This window comes from Morone saxatilis, unplaced genomic scaffold (genome assembly GCF_004916995.1).
Source record: "Morone saxatilis isolate NCDOM2014 unplaced genomic scaffold, NCSU_SB_2.0 Contig1, whole genome shotgun sequence".
Classification (NCBI taxonomy): Eukaryota; Metazoa; Chordata; class Actinopteri; family Moronidae; genus Morone; species Morone saxatilis.
In genome coordinates this window covers 14960537-14971295 of record NW_023339651.1, presented here as the reverse complement: position 1 = coordinate 14971295, position 10759 = coordinate 14960537, and the positions used below count along the sequence as shown (strand labels likewise).

The window sequence follows — 10759 nt, the reverse complement described above, 5'->3', positions numbered from 1 at the left end:
GGTGTGGTAAAGAAGCTTTCAGAAGGTAGACAATCATGTCACACCAGGTTATTTATCACCTTGTATTTCTTTTTTGTTTTGTTTTATTGTGGTTTGAATATGTTATTAATGTATAATTAATGATGTTTGTCTGTGAAGCTGTTCTAAATTATTGTAATACCAGTCGTCACACAAATGACATACAGTATGTGTGGTATTTCTACAGCTATTTTCCCTTTTGTTTTCTTCCTGTCGACATTCAGTTCTGTTGAAGTTACTTCTAACATTTAAGTTAATTCCATAAACGATAAAGCAGCTGAAAGTATCGTTTTCATATACATACCACATGTAGTGCACCTGCACGTGCACACACACAAAAACAGATTATGTTGCGTGAGAATGTATCATGCAGTCGAGAAATCTTCAAAAATGTAACAAAGTTACACAAAGGAGAGCAATTAGGAAAACTGAGAAGAAAACGGTAATTAGAGAGAGAAACTAGCTTTGTGTTATAGCACTTGAAACTAATGAGAACAGCATGTAGCTCAGGTGAGGAGAACAAAGCGCAAACATGAGTTATACTGCTGAGATCAAAGCTGCAGAGAGCTCATTATTATTGCAACGATATTGTAGTTTATAATTAAGTCATTATTTTTAAACAGTAATTCAGAGCAGTTTCGGTCCTGCTGATTATGGCGTCGGTGGAATACCGGTTGATTGGTTCAGTCCCCATCCCCATCCTAATAATTTTCATACAGTCCATATATAACCAATTTGTAGGATTTTACCAACCTCACATTGTTAAAATGACTTTATGTTTAAATTATTATTTAATAGTGGCTGAGACCAAGACACTTCCAAGCTGTCACAGAAATATTCTCCAGACTGGATGTGTGCACTCGATGCTTCACTGAAGGGAAATTCCTTCAGACAGTCACTAGTCTGCCCACTCACTTCACTGCTCTGCTGCCCCAGTTATGATGGACATACTGCAAAACCAGTGAACTTGAAGAACCCTGCATTCTCTACTCGCAGTGCAAGGGAAAGACGCACATTAAGTAAATCTTTAATCCCTTCTTTCACTTTGTAGCTGGGAGGTTGTTATATTGTGTTTATGCTGGACCCTGTGCTCTACTTTGACAAAACATTCACACCAATCAGCGCTGATGGACGAGTGTAGGGGTATTTCATGCATTCATAATGTTGTTGCATCATTGTGCATTACCATCAAAACCATTTTGGAGGGTTTGGGGGTTTGGGGCTGTATATCCTTCTGGCTATGATAAAAAGTCAGTGAGACTTGGTGTAACTGAGATGATAACATAGCTGCAGGGGTTGACTGTGTTACTGATCAAAACTAGTCAGTGTATTTCCATCAAAATGCTGCACAAAGCAAGATTTGAAAAAGTAAACAAAACAAAATATGAATCTGTGTGTTTTCATGAGGAGAATCTTTTCAATTGTTCTTCTCACCAACCTCTGCCTTTTGTTCAGATTTGTTTTTGCCCCACCAGCACCATGGATGTACAAATAGCACTGGCAGTCTGGTTGGTTCACTGGTCCAAACTAAAACATCTCAACAATTTCTGGATGGATTGCAATTAAAAGGCAACAGAAATGTTCCCAGAGGATGAAATCCTACTGACTTTGGTGAGTCCCTGACTTTTCATCTAGACGAACAGGTCAAAATTGAGTCATCCAGTGCGGTATCTTGACAGGCAAGATGGATTGGAACAAAATTTGTAGAGACATTTATGGACCCCAGACTAGAATCCCCTGCCCTTTTTTCTACCTCCATCATGAGGTTGACATTCATGGTTTTGATTTTTTTGACTAGTATTAGATGGATTGTCTGAAATGTGGCACATATATTTGTATACTGGAATGAATTCTTATAACTTTTGTAACTTTTGAGGTAGCGTCACTCATTAGGTCAAACATTAAACAAATCCAATGTTTTGCTTTATGGCCAAATACCAACAGCCTACCAGCAACCTTTAAGCATTTGTGGATTTTCATGCAGGTTTGAAATCACATTTTTCAAAAAGGAAGAATTCACAAAATTGTTGGCTGGAAACACAAATGACATTAGAGGCATTTTGGAGATTTCAAAAGGCAAACAAAAAATCTCTGCTGGGAAGATATCCATATCTCTGTTGATGTATTAATTTCAAACTTGTGCAATGATGGAGGCTTGAGCCACAATGGACATATGCAGTAAAGTACAATACATGATTACTTAATGTACCATGAAATCTGGTTCGTGTTTAACCAGTAAACACGATGCATTTAGCCAACGACATTAGATTACATTTGACAAAGAAAAACTATTTTTTTTGTGATTCAGCATGCTTTCCCTGTGATAAGTAGTGATCAAATCCACCGGCCTAGTGCTTATCAAACATGTCTCAGAAGCAGTCATATAATTTATTGCTATTATCACAAATGATGTGACCTGAAAGTGAATTTTGCAATATACTGTATATCACCACAGTATTTAACCAGTTTTTACATCACATTACATTTTTACATTACTAAACAAATAGTCAGACTAGCTAGGTAACTACACCATTATATTTTATTCTGTTTGTGCAATAAAATGAGTCAAGAAAAATGTTATTGTAACGCACATGATTCTTATGCAACACAGTAAAAGGAAATAGGTCTGGTGTATTAAGTAAGAATTACGATAACTCCTCAGTTTACTTTAGGGAGGGGCCATTTAACAAGAATGGATTTATTGTGTTTACAGACAAAGACAAGGAAACCTGAGGTAAATAATTAGTCAGAAACATGTCTCTGATGGGAAAAGATGTCATCTGGTTCAATTGGTGGCAAACCTTTTACAACCACTAAACCAGTTTTATGTTCTGATGTGATTGTGAATGTGGTGTACAGTAATCAGGAAGCTTTAGGAAGCTTCAGGAAGTGGCACAGGATGCAGTTTTAGTGAGTCAGTCATGTTCAAGGAAGGGAGTATATTAGACTGTCAAATGCATTCCTTCCTTTCTTATTTTCCTAAATTTCCACACAGATTGCTCCATACACTGCCATCACTATTATGTGTAATCACTTTGATGTCATTGAACAGAAACATTCCTGCTATTCATATTTGGTGCAAAGCTGACATTTCTTTTTTTAATGCAACACAATACCAGACACCAGAGCTCTGCAACACATGCAGTTAACCATTTATTTGCTGATAATCTGATAAAGAGATTAGTTACTTTGAATGTGTTAGACATGCTTCCTTAAAGGAATCTCAATCACTTTTGGTTCTGGGGAACCTAACAATATAGATAGTTATATATTAAATATGAGGAAGCATGGTCAGAATTAACTTATTAGCTCATGTTCAACGCTGAATAATATACTGATCTTGTAAATAATATACATTTATGCTTTTTGTACACACAGTACATTGCCAGAGCTATTTGTTTTAACTGAACTACAAACCTGGCAATTATATGATAATATTACACTAAGTAAGTATTTATTGGTCATGTATGATGATATGATTTTGAAATAAAGCATTCTCATGTGAAGAGTCTCTTAAAAAACAAAGGTTTTAAGGACGATTAGCCTTACTTTGGATGAGATGGTATCATAAATGGGAAGGCAAAAGTTGAAAAGTCAAGATTGGAGAAATGAGTTTGAAAATTACATGAAACATTTTTCAAATAAAATATTCTGATTTGTCATCTTAGGAAAAGCTCATTTGTTTCTGATAACATTAACTATACTTTGGTCTATTCAGGTGTCCCAGTGAGCCATGACAGAGTGAAAGTGAACCAGCATGAACAAGGACCCATCATTCATTTACACCTTTTCCTGCTTTAACAAGCAAGAATGTATGCTGTCACAAAAAGCTAGCGGCTGGCCCATTGTTGGCAGTGGCAGAGTGAAAGAGAGAAGATTGCTGTCAGCTGGAGGTTGAGAACCCTGCTATCACCCATTGGGCATACCCAGTGGCAGCAATCACTTCAAATGGACCAATCACAAGGGCCCACCTGTTCACCTTTACACATAGGCGCACACTCACATCCTTCCATCAATAAGTCATAGATTGGCCAGAGCCAATCCCAGATCTTTTAAACAAATGACAGAATTACTTTTCCTGGTCTAAAGATGGTCATTACTAATTTTAATATGGAAAAACGAATAGTCTAAGATACAAAAATTAAGGCAACCACTGTCTATATTTTGGTAAGATTTTTACAGCCTTAATGGCTATTTTTTAAATTTATCTTACTAGATCTTCTTTGGATAGTTGCTACAGCAAACAGAATCAGGAACATTCAACATAATTTAGCACCATACCGACTGCTGTAGTTTCAGGAAGAAGATAGGAGGAAGAAAAGATGTTTTCACTTACATAACTAACAAACTTATATAACAAATTGTATGAAGTCACTTCTTTTGTTTCCTGCACAAACCACAACCACATCAAACCACCTGTGAGGAATGGATGTTATGTTACCTTATGATGGTTCAATCTATCAAAGCTCATCAATGAAATATGTGGAGGCGTACTGTAAATGATAATTAGTTCATCTTACTTGATAATGCATGCAAACCAATTACTTTACAAAGAATGAGTAATGTGGAATAGGAATTATATGTTGTACTAACAACTGCATATTTAGTGTAGCACAATAGCGCTTGAGAAGTAAAAAAAAAAATCTATACAGATTACTAGATAATTTACTTTAGATACCCTTAACTTAGTATAGACTTCATAATTACTATTTCAAACAACTAAATAATTTGAAGTGACATATACAGTGTAGACTGAAAGTGTTGGCTCATGCTCAACTCAACTCTCAGAAAACTTGTAATGCAAAAAAAAAGAACGCTATTCACCTGTTGTGTCTGGCCTTAATGTACATATAGGCCATGGAGTACTGGATTAAGATGGAAAAAAAAATCGAAAAAAACATGAGCATTGCCATTAAGGATGGGGTGGTAAGAAAGTGATGCTGTCAGCAGGTAGGAGTGCTGTAGTCCCTGCCAAATGGTGAACAGGTGCTGCCCTCTGTTGCTTGCCTGCAGATTGTACGTAGTGTTTGCTCAGCACATATTTTCATTACATTACATTACATGGACTTCACTTAATTTTTTACATCCAAGCTTGAAGGAGAGGGCCCGGACAAGCCCTGTGCATAGACTTCAAACAGCATTATGCCGGAAAAAAAGTCCAATGTTTCGGCTTCCAAATAAGAATAATGGATTGAAAACCACTGTACACACATTTTAAAACATCATACAAGGCATTCTACCGTACTATACATCCAACTATGCTCCAAGAGTGTTGAGTGTCTGCACCAGGGGAATGTGAGGTATAAGTACTCACATCACCATTGAAAAACTGAATGCACCTGCACTCCTCAATTAATCAGTTTTCAGGCACAGTGGTTGTGTGTCTACTTCCGCAGTGTTCATCAAGGTAATCAGCTATGTAATAAGAAACAATAATCAGGGGTAGATCCAGATAAATATTCAAAAGGGTGGCATGGAGACTTTGAAGGCAAAAATATTTAATCACAAACACTCACATACTGTACATTCGCTTGGAAAAGCCCCAAAATTATGATATTTTAACTCACACAATGTCACACATGATCACAGTATTGTGGCACATTAGTAAAGCATTGAATAGTAAAGGGGTCATTAGACATTTTTTAAATTATTATTTTTAATTTTTTAACACATTATTTTTTAAATTAATCTAAATGAATGTGTTACATTTGACAACATTTGACACTAAACTGGGGTGGCAGCCATCTAGATCTGCCCCTGATACGGTGCAGCTTGTGAAACTTAACATAACGTAAATATGGTTCATAAGTTGTACATAGGTACTATAAATGATTTCTTGATGTAGATTTTTTCCACTGGAGTAATTACATTCACTGCAGTTATGAATTTGCATCTCGTAATGGCTCATAACAAATACTGAGGGCCTGCCTAATGAACCATACTGCAAATAACTCAACAGTATTCCACAGAGTGACAGGTGCACTGCACACGCACACAAACACACACGCACAGACACACCCTCCCACACATTATCACACTTTTTCCCCCTCTGATTTCATTTTATGCATCAGGTCTTTTTCTCTGGTTGTGAATTCTGTACAGGCTGTTTCTCCACCATGTTGTGTTGTTGTGTTGTTGAGCAGTTCATTTGAATCTTTCCTTTCCATCTTGACTTCTGTGTCATTGACTCACTTGTTTATACTTCAATCAATGTTACCATTATTTTCTATTACTGCATTTTCATCAATCTGCTCCTATATGTTTGATTCCATGCTGAAACTAATCGTGGCCAGCCAAACCTTTTTAAATACTCTCTTGTAGAAGCATCTCAGGTTATGAATGTACCAATTTCTAAACCCAACATTTTAAATTCAGAGATCTGTATTTATCTGTATATCTGAGCTAAATGACCATCAGAGCATGAAAGAGTTTTTCCAAGCACAAAGAAGCACATTTTCCCCTACTTCCAATTCATTGTATTTCTCCTATTAAACGAAGCTGTGCCCGTGAGATGATGGATGACAGTCATTTGATCCCTACCCAGACTGCATCAGTTCATAACAAGTGGAAATGATATTCACATTATTTAGGTCAAGTGATCCAGAACCACGTTCTTCTTCTACTTATCCCATATGAACCAGAAAAATAACTTCCTGTCTATGAGAGTATTTTTTCCGTAAAAGCAGGGGAATATACGCTCCCTCCGTCTGTGATTCAACTGAGGTTGATTTGCCATTTAAATAAATATTACCTAGTGTCAGTCAAGAAGTTGACATTCATTAGAAAATGAGAAAAAAAAAACAGTGAACAGTATGTTTGTATGTGGACAAAGACAGTAGATAATGTTTCCCAACCAGGGGTTTGTATACCCCTGGTGGTATTTCTGCTGTCGCCAAGGGGTGCATTAAAATGGTTTTGAAGTAACTCAACTAAGTTGAAAAAATAGAAATTACAATTAAGTTAAACAATATATATCCACACACTGAATCAGCTGTAACACCTGAATGCCAGGTGTTATTATTAAGCAAGCTGAAAAGTCCAAATACTTCGCCAAAAATGAATGGGCAAATGGTTGAAAGAGCAAAAAGTAACAGATAAGTTGTCAAAAAAGTTTTTAAAGCTAAAAATGTATGCATGATTGGAAAAAATGGTCTAAAAACCGATAAATGGTTGGAATAGATAAAAGTAACAGATACATTCAACATAAATCATTGAAAATGTTGACTAAAAAATGGATAAATGGTTGAAATCTCAGCCTGTACCACAGGTAACACAAAAGCAAAGTTAAACAAAAACACTGACAGTTGAACTGTATGAAAAAATATTCTAATAATATCCAACTTTATAGTCAACTGTAATGTTAATGGCATCTAATTTAAAATGAATTCAAATGAACATATTTGAAACATGATTGGTGGTGTTTGAGTTCATCTGACAGGACTGTGAACCACTGGTGTAGGATATGTAAATTCATCATTAACAGAGTAATGAGCTACACCATAGTAAAGTATTAGTTAAGTTTTTAATGCACAGTAATATTATGTTTAATAGATTTTTTTTTTTTTTGAGACATTGTAATTATGAGGGAGGTCCATGAAAGTGCTACACATGAATTGATTCAAGTATGCAGGAAAATATTTACAAACATTTTTATCTTTGTTGGGTTTTGTTTGTTTGTTTTTAATAAAAGAGCTCATAGGGAGATTTTTTGAGGTTATGTTTTTTTTTTGTGTGTGTCTCAAGAAAGTTTCATATGTACTCTGTGTGTGACTGTCATTTGGCTGAAAATCAAACTGGCAGGTGTTTTTCTAGCTTTTATTTGACGTCAGTCATCTTATATCCAAAGTTACATTGAGCTGTAAACATCAAAGCAGCAAATAAATAGATATATGTATATAATCTCATAGGGATCATTCACATGTAAACATTTGCAAAAGGTATCACTTGTTTGTACAGTAACATCTCACCCTTCACCGTATCATGAAGCTCCTTTTAGATACAAACAATCCTCAAACTCTCCATCACGCCTACAGCGCTAAACATCAGACCTTTAGAAACTCCTCGTTCAGACAGAAGCACAAGGGTTAGTAAGTCTGCAAGTCTATAGAGGCAAAAAGTAACTGTATTATGTTCTGCTTGGTGATTTTAATTCTTCTCCCCCCCTTCTCTCACTGTGAATATATAATGAATCCATTTTGCAGGGTCGGCTCTGCTTCGATCATCAGCAGCGAGGCACTAGTCAGACTCTGCCCCAGAGATCTCGGGTGGGATCCGCTCTATGGACTCTGTGGAGGAGCTTTGGGACCGTTGGGACTGAGAGGACAGATGCTGCGATACTTGAGGGCTGTCCACCCCAGTGGAGTGCATCAGGGGTAAGTAGATGTCATCCATGTTTGGCAGCACAAACACTTTCTGGAGAAGAAAATAAACATCATTGTGAGAGAAGGGGGGGATGCTGAGAATATGAACATTGTATATAGTATTTATTTTTATTTTTTTTACCTGGAACTCATCCTGCAGTTTCTTTTCAATCCACTCAGTCACATGACAAAAAGTCACCTCCCTCTCCCCTAGTTTGGGACGGACATGCAGATCCAACTTGGGGGGCACACAGAAGCTGTACCTACAGAGGGGATCATCATCAAATCTATCAAGTCTATAATGAGATTGTTTCATTCCACATTTCAGCCTCCTGTTGTTCCAGCTTTAGTGCGACTCAAATGGACTAGTAGAATAAATAAATGTACTTCTGGCAGGAGATGAGGTGCGAGGCGTGAGTCACACCACATAAAGACAACATGCTGCTGCTGAACATTGTGAACTGATTTGCTTTAGAAGCATTGTTGCTGAAGTTGCAGCTCATTTATGACATGCAATAGCCAGCTACATATGACTAATATTGAATTTAAAAATGTATACAGACTGAAATAAGGAAGGTAATCTCAATGTCTGTATCCAGAGGAGAGCTAACAGGCCGGTATATAAGCCTTATTGCACATATAGAAATGCCAAGCCAGGTTTGAGGTCATGTAGAAACTGCGTCACCATTACATCTGACATCTGATTATTTTTTAAATTAAATATCAATATTGGCATGAATGCTAATAATAATTTGGGTTTAAAACAAAGGTAAAAAAAACTTTTGATGGAAAATTTGATGGAAAGATTCTGAAATGAACTTTCCATGACTTCTATAAATTCTAATAAGAAGTGAGATAATATATGAAAGCTGCCATCCAAACTAGACTGCTGTTCCCACAGAGAGTTTGAATTCAGCAGTTTAAGCTTAAGTTTTAAGATGTTTTTGAAGGGTTTCCGTTTGTGTGCATATGTATTGTGAAATGATCTCACTCAGTACTGAAGACCCCACCTGTCTAATTCTTTGGTGTAGGTGCATTAAAAAGGGTTTGAGCCGCTCTGTTGCCTCAGCACTTACCATATTCTGTCTGTAGGGGGCGGCGGGATGTTGATGACCAGAGTCCCCGACAGCTCTTGAACCTCCACAGTAAGCAGCAGGGGGGTGTTGGACATCTCCTCAAACTTCTTCTTAATGAACTCATTCTCTGCCGCCTTCTGGAAATACTTGGATTTAGCGATTTTGTCCACAAATCTCAAAATCTTCCTCCCAGTCTTCCCACCCCCTGTCCTGTAAGAGAGGATTAGAAGAGGGGAGGAGAGATGCGTCAGTGTGATGTGAGGGGATTTAGTATTCAGACGCTAAAGTCAAAATCTGAGGGGGAAACGAGAGTCTGAAATGGAAATGAAAGCGACAGCCATCTGGAGTGTGATGTCAGCACAGTTTATTTTCTGCTTTAGAAAAATGAGCATTCACAACACAGACGGGTAGAAGTAACACTGCATGGTGTTGCTTATTAAAAGTTACACTTTTTTATATGTCTGTATAACTAGTCGACTTAATTATTACACAAAAGCAGCAGTTGATAGTACATTTTGATTTGTATATAAGGTCATATGAGACTTATTTCTTTTGTGTATGTGTTTACCCATCAGTAGCTGATGTGGGTCCCTTCTCCCCCAATGGACCCTGAGGCTCAGACAGAAGTAGTTCTTCTTCATCAGATGAACCAGCACTGGAGGACTCCTCATCACTGTCCGCCAACACACTGAAGATGGGCCTGCAGGAATAAGCAGATGGATGACAAAAATAAAAGTGTTGATGGAAAAATCATCATATATATATCATTTTTGGCTTTAAAAAAGTTACATTTATAGCAAACTTTCATTTTATGTTGATTCTGGTGGTCCCTGTGTACAAAAAGCACTAGTGTTTCCATTGCCTCGTTTCATTGATTTCAGGGGGATATAATACTATATATACTATTTACTTGATACGTATATAGTATGTGTCGTGTGTGTGTCATAATACATGGGCATATGTGTTCAATTGACTTTGATAACCAGTTAAAAACCCTAATTTAAACCTCCATGGCCTGGTATAAGAAACAAATATTGCAGTTACTGTTAAAGTGAAAGTGTCCTGAAAAGATTCATAAACACAACTAGACGTTTTCTATCTCTGTGAAAAGCTTCAGATGCACCACAGGCAGCTAATGTAAAGCTTTGCCCGCACTGTAATCCCTACCACTGTGGGTTTATGACAGGCAGGTCTACGCTAATCAATGTAATGTGAGGCTCTGCTCTGTGGATCAGAGACTAGAGGGATCAGGGGGTAGAAAGAGAGACATGTAGGTGTTTATTTGTGTGTATGTGCATGTGTGTG

The 10759-nt window shown here is 37.1% G+C and overlaps 1 protein-coding gene across 1 annotated transcript in view; it reads right to left on the bottom strand.

Annotated features, from left to right (window-relative positions):
- Positions 1 to 7988: 7988 nt before the first annotated feature.
- tex2l (testis expressed 2, like) overlaps positions 7989 to 10759 on the bottom strand; it is an 11955-nt gene continuing 9184 nt past the window's right edge. Inside the window, exons 8-11 of the mRNA XM_035659332.1 lie at positions 10023 to 10160; positions 9455 to 9664; positions 8521 to 8641; positions 7989 to 8430 (exon numbers count right to left, since the gene is read on the bottom strand). Coding sequence (XP_035515225.1) covers positions 8254 to 8430; positions 8521 to 8641; positions 9455 to 9664; positions 10023 to 10160 — 646 coding nt within the window. The 3' untranslated portion in view covers positions 7989 to 8253. The remainder of the gene's footprint in view (positions 8431 to 8520; positions 8642 to 9454; positions 9665 to 10022; positions 10161 to 10759) is intronic.